General features: G+C 46.4%; 1 protein-coding gene across 2 annotated transcripts in view; it reads left to right on the top strand.

The window, feature by feature from the left end:
- The window catches only part of hrg (poly(A) polymerase hiiragi), a 46124-nt gene extending 34434 nt beyond the window's left edge, over positions 1 to 11690 (top strand). For both annotated transcript variants that reach the window (XM_050181450.3, XM_050181449.2), the window contains exons 15-18: positions 2067 to 2180; positions 3883 to 3990; positions 6673 to 6762; positions 7150 to 11690. In XM_050181450.3, coding sequence (XP_050037407.1) covers positions 2067 to 2180; positions 3883 to 3990; positions 6673 to 6762; positions 7150 to 7209 — 372 coding nt within the window. In that variant the 3' untranslated portion in view covers positions 7210 to 11690. The remainder of the gene's footprint in view (positions 1 to 2066; positions 2181 to 3882; positions 3991 to 6672; positions 6763 to 7149) is intronic.
- The last annotated feature ends 14233 nt before the right edge of the window (positions 11691 to 25923 follow it).

Here is a 25923-nt window from a genome sequence, read left to right as displayed (position 1 = left end):
GAGACCACATGGTCTTTTCTACAGAGCAAAGGAACCGACACCTTCTTTAAATGATCGGATGCTATAGATTTGCTGGAACTTCATCACAATGCATGCTTCAAACCGGAGAACATGCTATGCCATGTCTTTAGTGGGCTAGTAGTGGTAAGACGATCAATGGCTTGGTTGCTCATAGTATGCCTTGAATTGGAATGCCCCCAGCTTCGGGCGACGTCGTGACGTGTGCGGTGTAGGGAAGGATAGGGGAAGTGCTCGGCTCGCCATAGCTTGGGACTCTGAAGAACAGTCGACGATCGCTGTACCACAGCCTTGCAGCACTCGCTGCTCGTCCAACGCCACTCCAGTACGATTTACTCCAGTACGTATGTGGCAAGTAGACAATCCCAGATCTGCTTATTGTAAACCAAACTGGTCAGTTTGCTCAGATTGCTCAATCGCTGGTAGCAGGCAGATCACAAAATAAAGTGGAACAGGCTGCACGAATACTTGGGTGCTAGCATGTATGTATTTCATTGAGGCTCCTATGGAATATAATTGCAACCCAAGTTTTAGCGAAGTATACTGCATTTTGCAGCTGTATTCTGGTTTTATTGATTGCTCGCACTATGTTGTGGCTAAGACAGCTTTGCACTGATGGGCGTTGCTGGCATTGATCCGAGGAGAGTCTGCAATGTTGTTTCTGGCAGCTGCAGTGTGCAGTGCCACTCGTTTGCTGAGAAAATTGTCGTGCAGCTACATAGGTTGTACTGCGTAGCTGGAAATAAAAATTTTGACAGATCACTGGTTTAATTGGTACGGTGTTTGTGTTATGATGTGCAGTGCCTGTTTACATGCACATGCATTTGTTTTACCTGTTCTCAGTTGTACAAGGTGAGTGTCTCGCATTCACTGTCCTGTTGCTCACCTGCGTTTGCATAATTAAGACTGTTTTAGCACTTCGTACAAGTTGATGCAAGGAGGGAGGATAACAGCAGGACATTGTGCAGTTCTCACCTAGTTTTCTAGGCAGTGGCAGTTGACTAAAGTAAGCAATAATCTTTACAGCACTCGGGAGTAATCTTCAAATTGTTTTATACAAAGAAGCTCTACTGTCGTCAAGCGTGACGTGGTGGCAGATGTATGCTTGTGCCGTAAGCATCCACAGTTTGAGTGGTTCAAATAAGTACATAATTTAGTACTAGGGGAAGAAAAAAAATGAATATCCATTTTAAAGATGTAATGACATGCATGTCCATAGTTAGAACTAAGCAAGCCAGTGCATCCGAAAAAAAAAAAGAAAATCTTGGTGCCTTGGCATGTAACCCTACACTGAGACTGCAGTTCATGCATGACTTTGCAAACAATGTATTGCACTCGTCAGTTGTGGGTTGTCAGTCTGAGTGGCCAAAAAAGTTTCTGGTTTGCATATTTGTTAGCATGGGTGTACATATATAAACACGCGTTTTGAAAAAGGTGGATGCAACTCAAATGAGCGTTACAGAAAATGTAACCCTTAGCATGACAATGTATCCAGCACGTGACATTCAGTGTAGTGCTGTTTCGAAACACGTTATTGTGAAGACGAGTTCCGAAACAGGATGAATGAACAGCAACATATTTGCCTCGGAAAGCACGTTTAACAGTAATGGCAAACTTCACTACTCAGCGCGAGGTTGCAGGTTCAAATGAGAGCACTCGGAGAGTGGCAAAATGACTATGCAACCATCGGTGGTGTGCTATAGATGAGAGCAAGTAGACGTGAGCAGGGAAGCATTAGAGGAGCTGAGACATGGAAGGCCCCCACTTCGATGTTCCCGACAGCCTACCATACAGTTTCAGGACACGAAACCCTAAGCCCCCCCCCCACAAGTCAATTAAAATTTGATGTAAATAGACAGGGTAGTGACATTTGAAAACTGCATGCACGTGTTGATTATGGCAAATTTTGAGACAAATACTGTACTTGCCTCGGCCATGCATAGACTTGTCTCGCTCTTTTTACCTCTAGCTTGAGCACTCGTCGCATACCTTTAAGTCCACTGGATGCTTGGCAGTCGGCACCTTGAAATGCCTCATTCTTCCCTCAGATGGACGATTCGCCGTCACCTCTGAACACCAGTGGTGGCACGAAGCGGCAGTGCGATGATAACTCTGAAGCTGATGGTGAAGTGGTCAAGCGGTCCAAGCCTGACAGCAGTGAGGTGTGTGGGATCATTTGTTTAATTGCACAAGTGTGGCATTTAAGGATTAGGATTGACCACAGCAGTTCTACTTTTTTTTGCGGACTGCAGGTCTTATTGAAACTTGTCTTGTAGAGTTGTGAGCGAGATGGGGGGGGACAACCAATTTCATTTCTAAAGCAGCAAGCTACTTGTGATGTGTGGATTCGAATCTGATGCATTAATATGTAACGAGTAGCTTTTCAGTTTAAAACACCCATGTACCGTGTATTGGGAGCATATTAAAAAACCCTGGGTGGTCAAAATTAATGCGGAGTTCTGCGCTATGGTGTACCTCATAATCGGATCATTGTTTTGGCATGTCATTGGTGGAACAGCTGCGCCAATTGCGGCAAACTGCACCGAGAGCGGTTCTTTGTGCCATGCTGTGCCAAAATGGCATTTTAGTGGCAAATTGTGCCGAGCCTGCACCAAAGCATGTATAAGAGCGAAACCCTCCTTTCGTCGATGCTTTGCAGATAGCAAAACTGAAATCAAAACCTACAGCACGCTGTCATCATCATCATCATGAAAAGAAGCAGAAGGCCTGTCCATAGTTTCCCACTATATAGTGAGAAACTCTGTGGACTGTCTGTCATTCGCGCATTTATCTCCGACGGACGTACGATGCAGTGCCACTGGTCTTGTTGGCGCTTTATTTCGGTGTTCATCAAACCCACTTGTGTGGTACTGCAGAGTTTGCCGAAGGTAGATATCACGTTTTAGGGGTAAATGTAAGGTTTTTCATAGTTTGTGGGTGATAGCAGGGCTTTGCAAAAGAGCCGCTGTGATCAGAGTCGCACATGGTGCATAGTTAAGAACGGTATTGGCGAATGAGGTCGAATGCGGTGCACCACGAGAGCCAGCACTTCTATGGGTGCTGCCATGTTTGTCGACACAAAACTTTTGCATTGAGCTTGGGCTGCTGCACTATTTCGGTGATATGGTATCACCGACGCAAACGCAGAACCCTATTTGTGTCACGTGCATATGCAGTGGCGCTGACGTTTTTTGCGATGCTAGAACCTCTGCGGCCCCTATTCTAAAACTGCCTAATGTGCATGATATCACATTAGTATATTGCATGATGTCGTATTCAGTACAGGCGTGCGTACCCTATCGGTCTTGCAGTGAGCCCTTGCCGACAAGCTGCGACTGTCGCACTGTTTAGCATCCTGGGTTAGTAAACACATGCTTGTTGACGATCTGTCTGTGCTGTCTTCTCTGTCCCGTATCAACGAACCCTGTCGCACCACCCTTTGCGTCATGGTGTGGAGGTGCATAGCGTTCTCTTTTGACCGCGCTTGCAGGGTAAGCCTCGTGCAAACCTGTCCCCGCAGCATATTGACTATATGAGTTTAAGTTTGCATGGTGTATGGTAAGAACACATGCATTGGACCCTGCGCCAAATCGGCTTTTTGCCTGCGCCAGGACCTGCGCTGAAAGGTCAAATGGCTGTTCCACCACTGGCATGCATGTAAAACCACATGATTTAATTTAATTCTGACTGAACACTGTCTCATTGAACATGTTTATCTGGGACACATCACATATGTCTTTCTGAGTATTGAATGGGTTTAGGCGCTATGGCCTAAAAAATTTAGTGAATACCAAAGACATAGACGGGAGTAGTGCTATTTCTTGCTGCTCATTTCGTGCCTAAGCGCCGCGCGTTACTGCGCAGACAATGGAGGAAGACGACGACACCGTGTCCTCGTCGTCGCAACGCAACCACGTGGTGCCCGAACGTGAGCCTCCCACGAGTGAGGGGTCGGCGGCAAGTGGGCCTGAGGTACTGTTGCGACTGGGCAGAGCCTGCCCATCATCGGGAGGCCACTCTTGTTCACTCTCTCTCTTTCTCTCTTTGAGGAAATGTTTGCACTTTGAAGCGCAGCGCACAGTTGTGCTCTGTTTCTGGGGGTTGTGTTAACTGACCAGTGCCAGTAGAAGCACTGGGAATGTATGTAGGCATTCCTAGGCTACAACCTCATCAGACTTTACAGCAAATGGCGGCCAGATTGTCAAGGAGATAACCATTCACTGTATTCTAGCCTCTCTGATAATATGCACATCAGGAGTACTAGTGCAGTTTCTCTCACCTGGATTTGTCGCACTCTTGTAAAGAGCAAACTTGGTGTGGGGTGGATAAGTCAGTCGTGATCGTAATCCACCATAATTTTATCAGTATGAAGTAGGCGAGGGTAGCGTTAATATTGGTTTCATCCTTCACAAGTATGGCAAGTAAACAAGTTGTGTCCGGGGCTTGCACCACAGGCAAAAAGGTAATGTGCCAGGCTGCGTAACTAGGTAAACTTTAATCTTGAGGAAGTTTGATCCCAGCCACAGCAACTGCATTCTTATTCGGCCTCATTTTGAGGTGGCTATCAATGTTGATATACTACATGCATCAAGTGACAATATTAACATAACTTTCTGTCTTTATCTTGCAGTTCACTTTTTAAATTGTACCCTCGATCAACAAACATCATCAGTGATGTCCATTCCAGCACAGATGCGTTCCAGAATTTTCGTCTTTCACTGTTTGGGCAGATTGAAACTTGTTGGTCATAGTAGATACTCTGCTCAATATGTGGGGATGTAAGGAAAAGGCGCACTGACGACATTAAAAAATGGTGCCTGTTTTCCTACTACTAATCTTTATTTACACTTGCAGCCGAGAACATTTAGGTGGGGGAACGCATGCAAATAAATTTCGCGGAATCAATCACAATCAAGAATAATGTGCAGGAGTTGTATTTCGTGCCGTTCCAACCCCTCCTAGATAGACACAACTGCGCCCCTCGTTCGTGGGGTGCACCAAAGTCATGACCACTCGAGTGTAATCCAAGCACACTATTTCCACAACCTCAGTAATTTCTCTCCTGGCTTCGTACAACGCATGTGATTGCCTGAAAGTATCTTTGCATGTTCCTGTTCGAGTGGTTTGCTGTGCAAGTGCCAAGATTAGATAACGGTGCTGGTGTTTGGTCTCGTCATCGTGTGTGCTTTCTCTGTTAGTCTCTTGATGGCGTACCGAGTGTATCTACCATTGCTTTTGTGGCTGGGGTGTGTTTCACATCACATGCTGTTCAGTTTAGGTTTTCATTTGCAGCTGGTGCGCTGAGGAATGTTTTCACAAGACCTTGGCCTGTGGGGCAGTGTCCTTGGAAAAGTAAATACTGGGGGTATTGTACATGTGCTAATTGATTCAGAACACATCTCAAAGAATAAAAAGCAGAGTCGGCTGTTTGTTTTAACGCCTTGTGACTGAATTTTCTTGGAGCACTTCCTCACCGCATTCTACAATGTTGTGGCTGTAAATGAAAAGAATCTTATAGTTGTACCCCTGATGGGCATTGCAAGTACTGAATTGTGGTCAGTAATGCAGTCTGGACATTCAGTATGGCAGAGAAAAATTGTCATGACATTTCACGATACTTGCCCCGCCTTGCGGGATTCCGCAGAACTGATTTGCCAGCATGGCAGAGTAACTCGGGGTAAGCTGCATTCTTTTTTTTTTTAACCTTGTCGTGCTAATTGTTGGGCATAGCTCGTGTACCATAGCTGCTAGCCCCTCTTTTGGACGGGCAAGAAAACAGATCTTGTGTTGTCATTTGGTGTGGTGCAGCTGTGTTGGATTGTGGCTGGGTGCTGCTTTAGGGTGACACTTCCTTACCGGCAGTCAAGGAGTAAGTTTTCTTGACACACAAGTTCTTCTGTTCCTTGCACCAGTGCTCTTTTGAGTTTTCTTATCCTTTGCGTGTACTTCCAGATGCCGGCTGGAGGTTTCGTTGCATGAAAAGTGCCTTCTCGCCTAACTCAAGTAGTAAATATCGCACAGCTCCTCGGGGGTTAGTGGAATGGGTTACCAGCAGGCCTCGTGCATCTTGCATTCACTTTTCTTATCTTTTTATTCATACATTCTTATTCTGTGTCATGACATCTTAAAAATGTCATTGATGCGAAGTTTGGCGTCTTGAGACTAACTTGGCTGACAAATTAAGATGTCCTACAAGTGTTTCCCAGCCTTCACACTTTCTAATCGTCATCTTTGTAAGTTTGAGAAGCGTTTTGAAGAGCTTTTACAATTTATGAATTAAGGCTTTTTTTTTCCCGCCTAAGAAGAGCTGCATCACTGTAAACATTCACCCATGACCAAGTGCCTGTGCTCCCGTGACAGTGTCAAACAACACATTTCAACTTATCGCCCGTTTTGGTTGTCAACACCACCCCACGTCAAAGCTTCTGCAAGCATTTCATTTCACTAGCCTCTGTTTTCATCGATACTATATGCGGGCTTACAGTGAACCAAAGCTGAAGAAATCCTCGGTGAGCACGAGTTGACGAGAAATTGGTTGGGGCTGTGTGGCTGAAAACGTGTGCCGTGGGCTTTCATTTTGTGGCATCCTCGGGCACTGCCTGGTTTCGGTAGTCGTGCTAATCAGCTTCCCCGCTTTCTCATTTTCTTGTGCAGTCTGTGATTGCCTTGCAGCGTGACACTCTGAGGCCCTCCTCTGCCGTGACCTCGTCAACTGCCGTCGAAGAGAAGGCACGCATCTCAGACGTAAGTTCACTGCAGTCCGCCGCAGGTTCTTGGAACGGTTGTAGTGAATTTGAGACCTTGTGTGCGAAAGCTTGTACTCCGCTTGGCCTATTCCTTATTGTGAGAGAGAGAGAGCATCGAGAGTCCCAGCAATTTCCACGTCTGCTCCTCCTCGTCGCTATATGGTGCATGCAGTTATAGCAAAGATGAGCACTGTGTCCTGTCTCGTAGTCTTTGTATTTACCAGCTCAGGCTTTTGTTGGGTGCAGTGTCCCACAAGCCGTAACCAAGGAAATTGTAGGTTAAATGTGCCTCAAGTAAGGCATTGTGCAAGTGTGCTTGCTAGTCCTTTGTATGCCATGTCTGTTTTTGCTCTAGAAAACATGCCCTTTCCTTCTTGTCACGCAGGGCATTGACAGCACTGCGAGGTCTCCGCTCCATGCGACGGCGCTCGAGACCTCGGTGTGAAGCAGCCTTTTGTTCCACTGCCGCAGGTAACAAAAGAGAGGGGAAAACACTCGGGACAAAGAGACGCAGAGTGAAAAACAAAAATCTTGAGCAGCAGGAGCAGAGGATCCAGGAAATCCGTCACCACTGCTTGGCTTTGACCATGCTCTGTTCTTTGGTGTCCTCTGCAGTTTAGTGCACATGTCCCTATCGCTTCCACCTTCATCCGTGAACCCTCCTCCGTCCTGCATCCGTCATTGACACTTTCCTGTCCCCTCACACCCCCCCTTACCGTGCATCTTTAACTCCGTCGTCCTCTCATAATTTTTTTTTTTTTTTAAGTAATCGCTGTCATTCGAAAGCCAAGCAGTTATTGCAAAGGATTGCTTTCATCACCTCCTCCTTGCCGATTCTGCTCTCTGAAACGTCGCCGGAATCAATGTCATCGTTCGATGGGACTTGACGTGCGACTTATGCACCACTGGACGCAAGCATGACCAGTTCTGTTATGTGAGGAGGGACTGGGGCTGTGTTTCTGGTCTTGATTTTACCGCGATTTCGGTGTTGACCACAAACGTACGGAAAGTGGTTGTCTGCTGGGCAGAGCACTACGCTAAGTTGGTGTTAACGTTTATTTTTTGACAGGCAGGGTCAGCCATTTTGTTTTTAATTATTATTACTACTGTTACCTTTGGCCACTTCACAGTGTGTTGCACTACTGCAGGGCTGAATACTGCTCAGTTGCAGCTCAGTTTTAGTCTAAGCTTTAATTACGCACTCGCAAGGAGTAGTCCTGTCTTTGGAGCTGCAGCAGTGGCACAGGCTCGTCGCAGACGAAGGTCCACACCCTTAGACGCTGCTCATCTAAGCTCCTGATGTATGCAGCAGCCGGCTGATGGTTGAAACCCACAGCCGATCCAAGCCGGTCCGGTCCGCCACTGACTTACCGTAAACTGCTGATGTTGCCCGTTGGCAACACAGACACACCATTAGACGGCTGGAACCGTAAAGCAAGCTGCCCTTCAGTCAGGCCTGCATATCAGACGTTCAGTGTAAACACAATATTTGTATTTTGCAATTTTTTTTACCTTCTTTTTTCCTCTCTCTCTCTCTCTGCTTTCATCTGAGTGCCCTTTCTTTTTCATCTTGTGTTATGTGTTACCAAAAGAGGACACAGCTTGCTTTTTATTTATCTTTTTCTTAAGAACCTCTAATTTGATTAAACTGTTTCATTTTCACCTTCTCATTCCCTGTTGGTGCTTGACTGCTGTTTCTTAAGAGTAACACTAAGGACATCTTCACAGATGGCCACACCTCGTGTGTCGATGAGGATGCCAGTGATGCTTATTCTTGGTTGCATCCTGTTGAGGGGTGGCTGCCCACATGAGTCTCCTTGACAAGGAAGCCACAATGAAGCCGGTTTTTCTCGAGGCGGCCATGAATTGCCAGGTGCACTCTGGTGGCTACAAGTCGAACCTAAGCCTTGCAACTGTCAATATCTTTGGCCTCGTGAAGAACATTTCTTTGTGGCTTCTGCGGTGCGCAAGACATTTGTGAGCAGCTGCAAGTGTGTGAAAGTCTTGCTGTCAAATGTCAGGAAAGTTCTAGTGGAAGTAAATTGGGCACCGGCCAGTGTCCCTCAAGGTTTGTGTTAGTTTCGAGATCTGTTGCCTGAGAAGTGTTTGTTGCATTTGTTTGCTTTGCGCATTGTACAGGAATGTGACGGACTTGTACCTTCTGTATGTATGCGCTTGCATGAGTGAGTTTTCGTCAGAGCATTACTGAGTTCACAATGCATATTTTTCTAAAGCCAAGTCATAGGAAAGTTCAGTGTTGCAGGAAGCTGCTGCGACTTCTTTTTTGCCATCTCATCTCTTTTTATGATTCTTATCATGTTTTTGTCACAAGTTCATTTCATTTTTCTCTCTCCCTTTCAAACATTGCCTGTTTAATTGTTGTTATACATATTGTGTGTGTCAGTGTAACTACATGGACACTTAGGGAACCCGTGGTTGCCAAGTCTTCTAGTTGCACTGCTGAAGAAACTCTTCTATTGATAGAGTTTGTTGCAGTGGTACCTAGGGGGAAATCTGGTGCTGCTGTCTGTACAAGTTTCCTAATGAGAGTTGTGCCTTCATGGGAACGCCGGCATGTGGGTGGTTCAGATTGTCTTGAGCCTGGCTTGGCCTTAAACACGGTTGCTGCCGCACAGGTAAATTTTTCGTGGAATTGAGTGTTCTCCCGCAATGCATATTGAATTTATGTGGGCTCAATTATGGTATGAGCCAGAAAACTGAAAAACATTTGTTGGAAACCAGGCCCCCTCACATTTTCTGGAAATTCTTTTACTTGCTGGCAATACTGGCTTCATTGCGATATAACTTTACACATTAGAGTGGGTACTTATGTTTTGATGGCAAAGCTTTGTATAATAATGCAACAAAAGAATGCTGCCTTAAGTGCTGTTAGAGTAGACTGAAGCCATCTTGACAGGTGGAGCGCCAGTTGCCGGACACATGTTGGAGATGTCCTGCCAGTCCGAATCCCCCATTTTCTTACATTCCCGTGCGTGAAGCCACATTGCAGCACCACTTTTTCCCCTAGGCGATTGTAGAAAATTCTCTGCTTCCCTATACCTCTGCCCCACATGCCCTACCTTTTTATTATTGCTCTGCAAAGAGTACTCCCCACTTTTATTGGCAACATCATTAAATTTGCTAGGTGTACTAGGTGAGAAAGGTGCAGTTTGGTTCCAGTCACTTCATCGTTGCTGTTATCGAGCAGGCAGCTTCGGTGTGTGCCCTGAATCCTTCTCTTCACCCACCTTCTTCCCCCATCTAACCTTCAGCGCTGAAGATTCGTCTACCTGAGAGGTATCACTGTCGTGTAGGAGGTTCCCCAAGCAAATGCTCTCTGTAAAGTCTCTTGCGTGCACATTGCACCGGTGTTTTCCGTTTGAACACCCTTGCTCCTTCCTCTCTATTTCTTGCACATTATTACATGCCAGACTGTACGAGCTCTGCTTTGTACGGTCGTCATGACCAAGCTGGTCTTCTTCCATTTGGCATTGCGAACGCAACTCGTGGTCAGTGCAGGATTTTGTTTTCCTCTCTCTCTCTCTCAACATCTGCAGCCACATTTTCTATCAATGGCAATTGAGTCCACAAAAGCACAGTGTTTGCTTGCTTGTGTCCATGCAACTGGTGCAAGCCATTGTTGTTGGCTCCAAGGTTGGTGGGGAATGTTAAAGAGTGCGCCACTTTATGTTGCTTAGCGAGTCAGTGACGACCTTCCATTGGCCACAGCCTGTTGAGAGTATGTGTCACTTCACGGGAATGTCATTAGAGCGCATTATTTTGACAAACAGTGATGGTTACTGTGGCAACACTTAACAGTGTAAAAGGGTGCAACATGTGCAAAGTGGCACTACGCAGGCATTTGGGGTTGTGACACTGTAGAAATAGAGCGGTTGCTGGACATTTGTGTTCAGGAGCGTGAGCAGAAACAGACAGAGAAAAGCTGTAGATAAGGTGCTAGCTGAAACTTTCTTTATTTGGTGACAATTTACTGACAAACAAGTGATGAAAGAAATTTCAATCAGATTTCTGCCTCTTCTTTGTTCTGTTTTTTTGCTCCTAGGTGTGATATCCATCGCTAGCTATAATTAAAGGAGCTCTGTTAGAAGTGCTGAAACAGCAGTGACTCGATCAGGTTCGTAAGGCAATAAAGACCTTTTCCTTTTTAACTTTTAACAGAGGGGAAGCACAGTGCCTGCGCAGTGTCCCTTTCTATGCATAGAATCCCTTTTGCTCAGCTAAAATGCTGTTGTAAATGTGTCATCATGGCAGTTAGTGTCCTTTCTGTAATGTTGACTTTCACGCCACGTTCTGCCTCTTTTTGCATTTTTTACAGTTGCCTATGTCATAACTTCGTTCTCACCCGTGTTATCTGCGCTGAAGGCTATGCTGCCAAAGTACTGCATTTGAGAAAATTTGATGATTGGATGACGTTCTTCCTGTGTGATAATTTTTTTTCATTGCCTCAACGTAAGGGGTAAAAATTTCAATGGCGTGCATGATGTTCGCAAGGTTATGACTAATCTAACTCATCGCCATAAAGCCTGACATCTGTCGTCTGTGTAATGGCAAACTTGCTTAAACATTTGGAAGGCTCTTTGCCCCCTCCCCTTCCTCCCCCCCCCCCCTTTCTTTTAATCCCCGGTTCCAGCCGGACGTAGCAGCACTGTGCGATGGAAGATACTTAGGCAACTGTTGATGGCCTCGGATTAGTGCATTCTGTGAATAAGTGAGAGTCCACACCGTCGCCTTCCATGTTGGGATTTCAGGTGTTGTGGTTTGATTTTTGGCCATAGGATACGGATGCTCTGATCTCTTGTGTTGTGATCAAGTCTTGCAGGTTTTGGGTTGGTGCGTGCTGGGAACTCCCGGGAATGCTGTAAATACTGAAGGTCAAATAAAGTGCGCTTTTTTTTTTCTTTGAAATGTTGCTCATTATTTCATGGCAGTTCTGCACATGTGCGTTTTCTGCCAGTTTGCTTTGTGCAGTTGCGTCCTTGACGTAATTAATGTGTTCTAGCCAATTGTTCGTGCGCAGATGCAGTTAGAAGCACCTCTTGACCTTCGCATGCTTTGTGTCTGCATTTATCTGCGACCTCATGTGGTGCTTTTGGAAACCTTGTGATTTACCTTTTTATCAGGGTCATGTGAATAGTCATTTTTGAGGCCGTATCAAATAGTTCCAGAAACGAACTGAATGGATATGCAAAATAACACCAGTGTACTTAGACTTAGGTGCACGTTAAAGAATCCCAGGTGGTCGAAATCGGAGTTTCCCACTACGGCGTGCCTCATAATCAGATTGTGGTTTTGGCGCATAAAAACCACAATCGCGTATTGGAAGAACCACAATAGAGCGCAACCTGCGCCGCTTCTGCTATCGACTTCAGTGTTTCGGCATTCCGTAAATTGACAGGCTAAAGGCTTGGAACAGCAGCACGCCTCGAGCAAAGAAGAAACGAGAGAGATTATATTGGGAAAGGAAAAATTGTGGAGGATGCTTAAGCTTCGCCTTTAAGATTGGAACGCAATAGCATATATTCAGATGCCCGACTGCTTCTTGCGCTTCCCGGCGACTGCACCTTGTGTAACTGGAATGTTTGCCGGGAAATGCTGGCAGCGAACATTATTCACGAAGGCGAGCTTTCTGGTAGAAACACGGCCTCCTGTGTGGGCTGTGGATGCGCAAAGGTAGGTGCCATCTGAATGGTTTTGCAAGGAACTGGGTGCGCCGCTGCATGAATAGTAGGAACGCAGGAAAAATGGTTTGAGTTTGTGCCTAAGAGCATTGTTTTCTCGTACGTTCAAATTGCAGTCCGACGCTATCATGTCTATAGGTTGTAAGTCTTATTTTGCTTTTCTGACGCATTTTACTTTGGGAAATTCAATTAGTTCAGTAACGTCTTTTCGCTACACGGAGAGCATGCATGGTTTGGAATGATTTATTGCTCACTGTGCACAAGACTCGACGCGGGACGCCAACGCCGGGTTTTCTGTGACAGGGGGGGGCCCTTAACGCTGCTGCGTTAGAATGCTGAGTGAAATACATTGCGGTTAACAAGAGGGCCGGGGAAGGAGCAGTTGGTTGTCCTGTGCTTAGATAAAAGAGAGCGACGATACTGGGAAAAATATGTATCTATATTTACCTATAGATACAAAGGCAATGTTCGACTGCTGTTACGTTGATACCAGGTCGCGGTACCGGGAACCGATGTGAAGGCTAAGTGTGCCATCTGCAGATATACTGCAAATTTAACTAGCACAAATAACGAGGACACAAGAACTTGTGTACACAGGACCAGCGCTGGTCCTGCAGACATGTTGCATCGTTATTTGTGCTGGTTGGCTTTGCAGTATGTCGCACTAACTGGCCCAAATTGAAGTTATCTCCTGATAATTTGCAGTTGATTTACAATGCAATGCAAGTGTCACACAGTGCAATTTTGTTTGCAATTGATCCCGATCCGGATTGAATTTCCGGTGCAATTTTGTTTGCAGTTGAGCCCCCATCCGGATTGAATTTGCACAAACCGCAGTCTTGGAGAAGTCAGTCGAGATTCTTGCTCCGGATCAGGCTCGATCACAATAAAAATTAGGCCTTGGAACACCGATATATATAGCTTTCTTTGATAACGTAACTTCATGAGTGGTTTTCAAAGGTACTACTACAAATAAGCGTGTGTAACTTTACTGGCAACAGCAGAAAGGCTGTCAAAATTCAGTTTTACTTGGTACCATAAAATAAAGGGCCTTAGTACTACCAATAGGTGTTCTGTGCTACTGCTACAATCTACGTTTGCAAATACAATAAGCGTAGACGTGCTCCCTCAATTGAAGGGGATGTTTTCACAGCAAAGCTGTATATGGCTAGCCAATTCTCCGTCTGTCGGTCGCCTGTATGCTGAAAACTCCGGCGCCACCCTAAATGCATGCGCGGTAAATAAAGGCACGCAGTTAGCTAACACCACCTGGCGTGATGTAACCGGTGACGTTATAATCACTTGCATACGCGGGAGCATCCCCATTAGTTGGCAGTCAGGCCAGGTAACGTGACGACGTGGATCGGAGTGAAAAGGGCCTTGTGCTATCTAGGTGGTGGTGGATTAGCTGTGCCAGTAGTGACGTCGTCGCTCCGTCGCAGCCAGGCGTGCGCGCAGCAATTTCTCTCCGGCTTCGAAATGGGTAGGCCACACGTCATATATGTACTCCTTAGGAACAGGCAGCCTTCGATCTGCTACGCCGCGAGCTGAACCGGGACCGAGCTCGTCTACGCCGTGCCCGATGCTGCAGCCCGGGCACTAGAACAAGCTCGTGCAGCCGAGCGCAAGCAGCAACTGCATACCGAGGATCCGACAGCCCAACAAGCCGTCGTTTAATGAACTGTTGGGATTAACTGGACGTGATAAACACCGGGGCCGCACGTTTCAGCGTCGCTGGTTAACCATCTGTACGGAGTGCTTCGGCAGTGATTTTTACAGCGAAGCTGTTTTACGCTGGAGCCGCCCATCGCCGCAAGCCGCACCGCACGCGTTCGGTCGTGTGAAAGATTGCATGTATCAAACACTTGTGCACAAATTTCGGTTTACAATGTGTACGGTATACACTGTGTGCACAATGTAAACGGTAATTTGTGCACAAGTGCTGGATACGTGCAATTTTTCGCGCATGGATGGATGGAAGGTAGGATCGTCCCCTTTGAAACGGGGCGATGGCAGTTGCCACCATGCTCAGATATTTATTTTGCCTTTAATTTTTATTTTTATCTGTGTTGTGTGTTATTGAATTTCTCGATTTTATTTAAATAAGTCTTCCTACCCTTTTAACCTTATGTCACCTCTCTGCTTTTGAGCCACCAATCCTCCAATCGCATTTTGCTAATTTCCACCGCATATTTATTTACATGACTGTATATTATCATCTCTGAACCCTAGGGCTTCAGGAAGGGTGACTGTGGCCGCATCGACATCTGGCTTGATACCATCACATTTTAGTATGAGGTGTTCCATTGTTTCTACATGTTTACCACCCACAGTACATGTCTCCTTCGTTAAATTTGTTTTTATAGCTCCGCGTTCTAAGACATCCTGATCTAGCTTCAAAGAGTAGGGCACTGCCTCTTGAGTTATAATAAAACGCTTCCTTCCTGATGTGCTGTTTCCAGTATCGATATAGTTCCACACTATGCTTCTTTTCCATTGAATTTATCGAATTTTTACCTTCCGCGTTTTTTAACCTGTCGTTTAATGCTCTGTCTTTCTTCGTCCTCGTGTCTGGCATACTTACTGGTTAGCTTCCTAGTTCTTTTCCGCCATTGTGAGTCAACGCTCTTTCTGTATAGGTATTTAAACACCTTAGCTGCCCACCCGTTATCGTCCAATTTCCTCAGACGTTTTTCGTATAGGATTTTACTCTGAGCTTCCCGTGCTTCGAACGATGCCCAGCCCATATCTCCCTGTACTGCTTCGTTTGTGGTTTCCCCGTGGGCACCTAGTGCTAACCTTCCCACAGCTCTCTGATTTACTTCTAGTTTCGACTGAACCTCTGCCCTTAAACACAGGACCGCATTCCCGAAAGTAAGCCCCGCCACCATTACTCCCTTCCAAATACCTCATACCTGTTGTACCCCCACAATGCCTTATGTTTCATTATTCCGGCATCTCTTCGCCCTTTTGCTATGAGACACTGTTCGTGCTTTTCCGTGTACATCTGCCCTTTGTTTATCCATACCCCGAGATATGCGGTTGTGGCAAGCCGCATCGCACGCTTGCGGTCGCGCGAAAAATTGCACGTATCCAGCACTTGTGCACGAATTACCATTTACACTGTGTGCACAGTGTGTACCTTACACATTGTAAACCGAAATTTGTGCACAAGTGTTGATACGTGCAATATTTCGCGCGACCGCAAGCGTGCGGTGCGGCTTGCGGCGATGGGCGGCTCGAGCGTAAATCGGCCCTAAAAGGGCTAGTTCCCCCAGGATCGTGTACGTGTGTAGACACCAAACTCCCTATACGTGGGCCAATCCCAAAGATGGTGCAATGCCAGGCCGACCCACGGCGCAGGTTGGATGGATGGATGGATGAGGCTCAACCCTTTGAATTGGGTGGCGGCGGGGCGCGCATGCATACCTATGTATTTACTCCTTTACTTTCGCGTTGATATTATCCACGAAGCCTCCGTTAGTTATTTCTACCTGTTCAAAGTCTATTTTGCTTTCCCGGTCTTTAAAACCCAAAGCTTTGAATAGTTCCCTGTTGCACTCAACTGCAGGGTGAAGTTGTTTACAAGCAAAAAGGTGTTCAGCAGTTTCCTCCTCCTCTTCACGTGCACCGCACAAGTCAACCTCCTGGCTCGGTACGTTTTAGTCCGCAGTACACCTGTCCTGGCCTCAAACAATGAGCTTCCTTAGAGTTATCGTAAATATTTTCTTTGGCTATTTCTTGCTTAAATGTCCTGTATGTCTCTAATGCTGATTTGGTTTGCATCTCTGTTTTCCAAATACCCCTCTCTGTCTCCTTAACCTTTTAACGCGAAAGCGTTAAGGAGCTCGTGTCGCAGAAAAGCCGGTGTCGTCGGTGTCGGCGTTGGCCGTGAGCGATAAATCCCAGAGGGCACTTCATAAATAAAAAACATCTTGCAAGATGGGCTGGTGGGAATCGAACCAGGGTCTCCGGAGTGTGAGACTGAGACGCTACCACTCAGCCACGAGTTCGTACCTTCAAAACGGGACAAAATCGCCTCTAGTGAATGCGGTGTTGCCTTAGAAACGTGCCGTACAGAAAGTTATACTGCGGTGTATATCGGTAATTATGACCATGTAACTTACAGAAGTCGCAGTTTCACGAGTGGCGAAGTACGTTTCCGCTACATTTCATCTGCGCACAAGCAGAGCCATCTTGCGGCAAACCCAGAAGACCCCCTCCTCGCAATGTACGGCGCTGCCCCGACACGTGGCGCGCCACTCGCCCCATGGCGCGCCACTCGCCCCGCCGCGTCGGGGCCCGGCTATCTGTGCCGATCGCGACGTTTGGCTGGCGTAGCGCGTTTGAGTAGGCGGTGCGAACGGGGTGCGATAACGCTATCGCGTTCCACTCTTGAAGGCAAAGCTTAAGCGTCCTCCAATTTTTTCTTGACGGATGATTCCTTACCTGTCCCCCCACTGCTGCCCAAGTATTTGCTTGACAATTTTCTAGTTCGCTTCCTCCACCTTGTGTCAACATTCCTCATGTATAAGTAACTGAAAACCTTCCTAGGCCACCGCATTCCTCCCATTTTTGTCAATCAGACCTCAAATGCTATCTTGCTACTATAGCCTCTCTGCCCTCGAAAGAAGACCATCCCAGGTCACCCTGCACCCCAAGATTTGGTGTCTTGCCGTGTGCTCCCAGAGCAAGCCTACCCACACCACATTGCCTAGTTTCCAACTGTGCCCGGGTATCTGCTCTCATACATAGAACTGCATTGGCAAAAGTCAGGCCTAGAACCATTACCCCCTTCCATATACCTCGTACTACCTCGTAGCTATTGTAGTTCCACAGTGCCATACTCTTAATTCATAATCGCTGCACTTCTGTTACCTTTAGTCGTTACATATTTTTCTTACTCTGTCAGATACTCAATTCCATTATTTATCCACACTCCAAGATACTAGTACTTATCGACTATATCAAGTGTGGCCTCCTGCATCTTATGCTCGCCGCCAATGTTATCATTAAAAATCATGACTGCTGATTTTTCTTTGCTAAACTTCAAGCCTAATCTGTCTCTTTCTCTACCACATATGTCCATCAATCCCTGCAGATCTTCTGTATTGTCAGCCATTATACAATGTCATCCACATGCATCAGTCCTGGTAATGACTGTTCAATCAATTTTCCTTGTTTGAAAAATGATAGGTTGAAGCCGAGTGCGCTTTGCTGTGTTTTGGCCTCTAAACCTTGTAGGTACAGCGTAAACATCAGAGGGGACAACGGGCACCCCTGCCTAAGCCCCCGCCGAATCATTACAGGCTCCGAAACCTGCTTTTCCCATTGTGTAATCACCCGGTTACATTTATACATATCTTTTAAGAAATTGGTTGCTCCATCTTGCACTCCTAAAGTTTCCAGAATGCCCTACAAGCCCTCTTGAAGTACACTGTCATGCTCCCTTGATATCCAAAAAAGCCCGCCATAGGGGTCTGTGTTCCTTTTCAGTTATTTCAATGCACTGTGTTAGTGAGAACAGATTGTCTTCTAGCCTTCTATGCTTCCGGAACCCATTTTGTAGCTCTCCGAGCACCCCCTCGTGCTCTACCCATGCCTGCAGTCTGTCCTTTATAATCTGCATAACCACCCTGTAAACCACTGATGTCACTGTTATAGGCCGGTAGTTATTTATGTCAGCTTTAATTGTCCCCCTTTCCCTTATATATCATTATCATCCTACTTAGCCTCCATTCGTCAGGTACTTTACCATACATTAGCATTTTGCTCACCACCTCTCTCAATGCTTTTTTAGATTTCGGGCCCAATTTCTTTACTAACATAATTGGAATGCCATCCGGGCCTGCCGATGTGCTACTTGGTACCCTCTTCTCGGCCCTTTCCCACTCTCTTTGTCCAAGCGAAAGCAGTGGATTGACCGGGCTATACCTCTCCGACATACTGCATGTACCATTTCTCTGTTCTGTAAATTTTTCCCTCATCATGGTTCCTATGTGCTCCATTGCCTCCTCTCCTTCTAACCGAGTACCTTGAGCTGTTACTATATACCTCTGCTCTAGGCTTGTCCTATTACCCAAGGAGTTCAGATGTTGCCAGAATTGCCTAGCTGCCTGTTTATCTTTTTTATTGCTTACTACTGACAGCCATTGGGACCCTTTTGTCTTGATTTTCTCGTTGATCAAATAGGATGCTCCCCTTTTGCATTTTATGTAGTTTACTCATTTTCTCTCTACTTCTGCTTCAGGTTCTCCCTTACTTTTGGAATACCTGGGTTCCCTGCAGGCTTCCTGACGTTTCTTTATGGCCTTCTTAACCTCTTCATCCCACCAGCTCTTTGAGTTTTCGTATCCCTTGCCTTGTTTTCCTGACTCGCACCTTACCTAGCTCACGCTCAAATAGTCTCATTAACTTTGGGTAAGTCCAATTAGTTTCAGTACCCTCCGATATTACCTCTTCAATTTGTTTGGCCGCTATTTCCACTTGCTCTTCTGAGTTAAAAATCCCATCTGGCTGTTCCTCATGCCACGTTCGTGCTTTAGTTTTCCTCTTAAAACTCAACTTGATACGTTTGTGGTTGCTACCTACACTTCTGGAGCCCTGTACATCTATAATCATGGCTCCTAATCTATTGTACATCCTATGTGACACTAACAGATAATCTATTGTCGAGTGTCGACCCCCTACCTCCCATGTTGTGATCCCGTCACACTTCTCAGTAGAGTTACCGACAACTAAGTTATGCCTCTCACACATATCCAGCAGCATGTTACCTGTGGAGTCTGTGTACCCATCCATATATCTTCAACATGCGCATTCATGTCTCCTAAAACAATTATCTCTCATCCTTTTCCTAGTTCATTGTTGTCCGCTGCTATACAGTCCAACATTTTTTTTTCCCTCTAGCATTTGATCCTGTCCAAATGTAAAAAGCCTAGAAGTGTTTTGCGCCCGCTACTCTTCCTTTTAGCCATAAATGCTCCTTGCATTCCTGTTTGACCCTTTGCCAATTTGTATTTTTATGAACGAGTGCTCCAATTCCCCCGCCCTTTGTGCTACCCTGCAATCTGTTGCAGTATTAATGAATTCCCATGCATAATCAGGTGAAGCAGGCGTTAAGCACTCCCTATACGTGGGCCGATCCCGAAGATAGTGCAATGCCAGGCCGACCCGCGGCGCTGGTGAAGCAGGCGTTAAGCACTCCCTATACGTGGGCCAATACCGAATAAACTGCAATGCCGGGCCGATACGCATACACAGCTTTGCTCGTCATCCTTCTTCACAGAGAAAGGGCACTGAGTTTTTTTTTTCCGCTCAATTCCCTTAATATTTCTGCTATATCCACCCACAAAAGAAAAGAAAAAGTTCCATTTAATACGACAACACACTTTGCCTGTCTGTGTAAGATACAGTCATATGCTACAATGCGCGACCGCTTAAGACGCGTTCACGGATGCGCAGTTGTGGCCCCTCGTTCTTGCGTACGCAAGCCGCTTGCGTCCCCTAATCAAAACTCAAGCGCGCGTGCACCATTAGCTAATGCTTTAGAGTTGTTATGTTCGAAACCATGGAGGATGTTCAAAACACCGTTTATAGATCCTTTATAAACATGTTATAAACAGTGGTTCAAAACGTTCGAAACCAAAACCAACGCCAAAACAAAACTGATTCGAAACTTGCGCTGCCTCTCGCTGTTCGTGGACGGCCAGGTTTTGAATCAGTATGGCCGCTTCGAGGTATGGTCTGGTATGGTGCTTGGATACAAGTTTGTTGTGTTGTGCGGTTACACTTGCGGTAGATTAGCAGTAGGATGCTGAACGTACAAGGCTTGTTCTCGGATGTGTGAGCTTCTGGTTACTGAAACTAACTTGCGCGAACTTAGAGGTCGCCACAAGGAAGAGTGCAGCTCCTGCGCTTCGTCGGGCTGCGCTGGCGTTCGCCGAAACCCGATGCGCCGCTTTTGAAATCGCACCTGTTGATTGTCGCCACCTGTTAAACTTCTGCTGCTGCTACCCGTACGTTTATGTTGCTCCATGTCGCTCACCGACGAAGAGCTTGAGCGTCTCGCCAGGGAGGAGATACTGCGTGAAACGAAACGCGGCGCCGAGCGGGCGAAGGACCACGGCGCCTACGGTTGGCAAAAGCCCCGCATCCATCCGACCAACAAGAATTTCCTCAAGAACACGCTCCTCAGCACCCTAGTTGGTAGGAGGAGAGATGACGCGAAGCGAGAGCCTGGGCGATTGCCCAAGGAGCACAGCCGCCCAGTGGGCAGTTACGGCAAGTCGACCACGTTTTCTGATGACCGCGCGAACAAGCCGTCACCGGACCGAAAGGACGAGCGGAAGATCGGTGCCGATAAAAGTGACAGGAAAAGGACACACGATGGTGTTCGAAAGAAGAAGCAGTGATTCCAAGGTCCTGAGCCCGCTCCCGAAACAATTTTTCTTCCGAATTATTTTTAATAGAGCGCGTATGTGGACTACCGTGGACGGGCCGGTGCCACGATCCTTCAGTGGCACGCGGGTTGTTTGGATTGATTCCTCCCGTTAGCAGCGCGCTTGAGCACGTCTGCATTGTTACCACCGCTGGTCTTTTGCTGACCGTCGGACTGTAGAATGTGTCAATGCTGCCGTTCTAGTCATCAAGAGATCGTGCTGTGAACCAAAGAAGTGTGTGTGCGTGTGTGTGTCTTCTGTAACAGGGGGGGGGGGGGGTACCCACTGTCCGTTTCACTACGTTGACATGTGGTCCAGTGTGCTCAACAACAAGCGCGCGAATACTAGCTTAGCGTCCCATGTGTCTGGGCTGTAGCTGAATTGCAAGTGTGGCTTCTGGACAGGCAATCAGCTCTAAGGGCTCGGAGTTCAGTGTCTCATTGACAGTAAAACACAACGTTGCTCGCGGGCACTCGGCAGTTTTAACGCGATCGCAGAAAATCCGGCGTCGGACGTCGCTTCGGCAAAAACAGTTTCGACCCACGTATACCCAACCATGCGGGCCCTCCATGTGGCGCAAGGAAATCACTGAACGAATTGAATTATCATGGTAAAATACGTAGAAAATAGTAAATTACGACTTACACAGGACCTACAGACATGATAGCGTTGGATTGTAATTTCAATACATGACAAAACATAATTCTGTTACGAGGAAACTCAAACACAAACCCCTTTTAATGTGATGGCGTTTCCCAGCTGCCGTTGTGAGAAGCACTCGAGGCTATCGCGTTCCACTCTTAAAGGCGAAGCTTAAGCGTCCTTCAAATTTTTTCCTATGTTTTGAGCATAAGAATGCATGACTTTCCAGAGTAATCTGTTAACTAAATTCCGCCATAACTATTTTCAAGTTGGGCTGTCGGATCAGTGTCGGAAGATATGAAAAACATTGCCAGCCATTTGCTTCTCCTGACATCCAACAGGAAGTATCTGACTGCCAAATGCCTGGTTCATTAATTCATGGCTAAGGAAGGTTCGATATCGCCAACTTCTGGACATGATCAAACTAGTCAGGTAGAGCTGACATTAGGTAGCTAAAGCTGACATCACCTGTGTTACAGGTGGCTCCAGCTCCAACAGGTGGCCCCAGCCAGCACTCTTCGAAATATTGTGAATTACCTGCTACATCTTTGTTTCTTATTTTAGTCTGACCTGCTGCAGTTGTGATGGCATCCTGCTACTGAGCACAAGGTGCTGCAGTGGCCACATTCGGGGCAGTGTGGGTGGAATGCAAAAACACTCCCATGTACCGAGATTTTGGTGCACGTTGAGGAACTCCAGATGGTCAGAATCTGAAGCCCCTCCACCAAGGCGTGTCTCATCTGAGTTTCTGGGAAGTCAAGCCCCACAATTAATGTTTTAAAATATCTTATGTGTTACAGTACAGCGAACTAAATACGAGCTGGTGCTACTGCTGTCTGTTATGCAAAATGGTTAATACTTTTCTGCTTCTTGTGCAGTAGGTGGTAGGGAAGCTTGCAAATTGTGTGCTCATTTTTTTGTTTAATGCTCATTGAAAACAGTGCGACACCAGAGGTATCTTGAAAGTCAAAAAGGATAACAGTGGAGCCTCAGTCCTCACAAAAAGATGCATTTAGTGTAGCAGTGATTTCAGTTCTTTTTTTCATTAAACATGGATCAGCTGGATGCGCTGCCCCATATGGTAGTGTGTTTCAAAATGTTCCTATTATCAATGTAGCAATGAAGTGCTGTTCAGACTAAAGGACACTAATGCTTGAGTGATGACATGCTTGCTTGAACAGTGCTTGGAAAAGGCTCTCAGAACTTGTCCAGAGATAAAGCACTTTTACAAAGTTGCTGCATGTTCATTGTCAGAAGCTCAAACAGTCAAAGCTAACCCTTTTGCAAACTCCATGCACAGAACAATGCATTATTGTTGTTCACTGTGCACTACTGTATGGTATAAGTGTTTGTGCAACCTATTCTAAGCAGCATATGACTGTAGCCTGCAAAGCCCTGCAGAAATGTGTTGTTGGCATATCCTATTAGAAGGCGGAAATCGAGACCTGGCTTCGTGGACAGGCTGCGAAAATATTTCACATTTTTGTGAGATCCTGTGGTCTGCAAACTTTTGATGTAAACTGTACATATTTAACATAAGGACCCGTATACGCAACAGTGCACTTATCTGCAACATACTGCACCCTGGGTAAAAACTTTGGAAGGTTGGAAGCCGCCAGAATTTCTCTCTCGCGTCCGCTCTTACTCGTGCCTGCACACAAACGGCTGGCTATCCCTCAAATGAACGTCTCGTGTCGAGACCCATAGAGTTTCATACATTTGTACGGAACTCTATATGTCGAGACCCGCTTGTACTTGTGCCTGCGCACAAGCAGCTCGCGATTCCTGAAATGAGACGCTCGTGGTACACCGTAAAAACAGTTGCACCCTTTGGGGTGTATATTTGCCACACAACAATATAATCGTCATCTGTCTTGTCCGCATTTCCTTTCTTTAACGTGGCGAGCCCGGTATTTTCCAGTAACGAACGGCATGCACGTTATCAGCATGACATAGCATTCCTGATGGGAAAGTAACGAGCACAGCGTTTTCAAGAAAGGAAATGCGGGCAAGACAGATGATTATCGTTGTGTGGCAAATATACACCCCTAAGGGTGTAACTTTGCCTACACACTCAGAAACATTTACACCCTTTAGGGCTTATCTTGTCCCACAAACATAATCATCTGTCTTGCCCGCGTTTCCTTTTTTTGAAAACGCTGCGCTCGTTACTTTCCGGTCGAGAATGATCTGTCATACTTATAACGCGCATGTCGTTCGTCACTTGGAAGTACCAGGTTCGCAGCGTGAAAGAAAGAAAATGCGAGCTAGAGAGATGACGATTATTGTTGTGTGGCAAATATACACCCCAAAGGGTGCAACTGTTTTAGGGTGCATTCTAAAAAAGTTTACATCATTTGGGGTGTATATCTGCCACACAACAATAATCGTCATCTGCCTTGCTTGCGTTTCCTTTCTTTAACGCTGCGAACCCGGTACTGTGCAGTAACGATCGATCGGCATGTGCGTTATCAGCATGACAAGCATTCCCGACAGGAAAGTAGCGGGCGCGGCGTTTTCAGGAAAGGAAACGCAAGCAAGGCAGATGGCGACTATTGTTGTGTGGCAGATATACACCCCAAAGGGTGCAAACTTTTTTACAGTGTGCACATATACACTCTAAGAAAAGTCTACACCCTTTGGAGTGCCCCTTCTGCCACACAACGATAATCGTCATCTGCCTTGATGCGTTTCCTTTCTTGAAACCGCCGCGCCCGCTACTTTCCTGTCGGGAATGCTATCATGCTGATAACGCGTATGCCGTTCGTTACTGGAAAGTACCGGGCTCGCAGAAAGGAAACGTATCAAGCAGATGACGATTATGGTTGTGTGGCAGAAGGGGCACTCCAAAGGGTATAAACGTTTCTTAGAGTGTAGGCAAAGTTACACCCTTTGGGGTGTACCTCTGCCATACAGCAATAATCATCTGCCTTGTTTGCGTTTCCTTTCTTGAAAACGCCGCGCCCGCCACTTTCCTGTCGGAAATGCTATGTACAGTACTCTCAGGCAAAGTTACACCCCTTGGGGTGTATCTCTGCCACACAACAACTCTAAGAAATGTTTACACCCTTTGGAGTGCATATTTGCCACACAACAATAATCGTCATCTGCCTTGCCCGCATTTCCTTTCTTGAAAACGCTGCGCTCGTTACTTTCCTGTCGGGAATGCTACACTCTAAAAACAGTTGCACCCTTTGGGATGTATATTTGTCCCACAACGATAATCGTCATCTGTCTGCGAGCCCGGTACTTCCCAGTCACGAACGGTACGCGCGTTATCAGTGTGACGCAGCATTCTCGGCAGGAAAGCAGTGAGCGCCGAGTTTTCAAGAAAGGAAACGCAAGCAAGGCAGATGACGATTATCGTTGTGGGACAAATATACACCCCAAAGGATGCAAACTGTTTTTAGAGTGTATGTACAGTACACTCTAAAAACAGTTGCACCCTTTGGGGTGTTTATTTGTCCCACAACAATAATCGTCATCTGTCTTGCCCGCGTTTCCTTTCTCTAACGCTGCGAGCCTGGTACTTCCCAGTCACGAACGGCATGCGCGTTGTCAGTGTGACGCAGCATTCTCGACAGGAAAGTAGCGAGCGCCGTGTTTTCAAGAAAGGAAACGCAAGCAAGGCAGATGACGATTATCGTTGTGGGACAAATATACACCTCAAAGGGTGCAAGCTGTTTTTAGAGTGTACTCTTAGGCAAGTTATACCCCTTGGGGTGTATCTCTGCCACACAACAACATTCTAAGAAAAGTTTACACCCTTTCGAGTGCATATTTTCCACACAACGATAATCGTCATCTGCCTTGCCCGCATTTCCTTTCTTGAAAACGCTGCGCTCGTTACTTTTCTGTCGGGAACGCTATGTCATGCTGATAGCGCGCGTGCCGTTCGTTACTGGAAAGTACCGGGATCGCCGCGTTAAAGAAGGAAATGCGGTCAAGACAGATGACGATTATTGTTGTGTGGCAAATATACACTCCAAAGGGTGCAACTGTTTTTAGAGTGAATAATCGTCATCTACGTTGCTTGCGTTTCCTTTCTTGAAAACGCCGCGCCCGCTACTTTTCTGTCGGGAATGCTGTGTACACTCTTAAAACGGTTGCACCCATTGGGGTGTATATTTGTCCAACAACGATAATCGTCATCTGCATTGCTTGCGTTTCCTTTGTTGAAAGCATATAGCATTCCCGACAGGAAAATAGCGGACGCGGCGTTTTCAAGAAAGGAAACGCATTAAGGCAGATAACGATTATCGTTGTGTGGCAGAAGGGGCACTCCAAAGAGTGTAACTTTGCCTAAGAGTGTGTCTTGCCCGCATTTCCTTTCTTGAAAACGCTGCTCTAGTTACTTTCCTGTCGGGAATATGCTAT

The sequence above is a fragment of the Dermacentor andersoni genome, chromosome 7 (genome assembly GCF_023375885.2).
Source record: "Dermacentor andersoni chromosome 7, qqDerAnde1_hic_scaffold, whole genome shotgun sequence".
NCBI lineage: Eukaryota > Metazoa > Arthropoda > Arachnida > Ixodida > Ixodidae > Dermacentor > Dermacentor andersoni.
The sequence above is the reverse complement of the archived record's forward strand: the minus strand, read 5'-3'. Positions and strand labels throughout refer to the sequence as shown.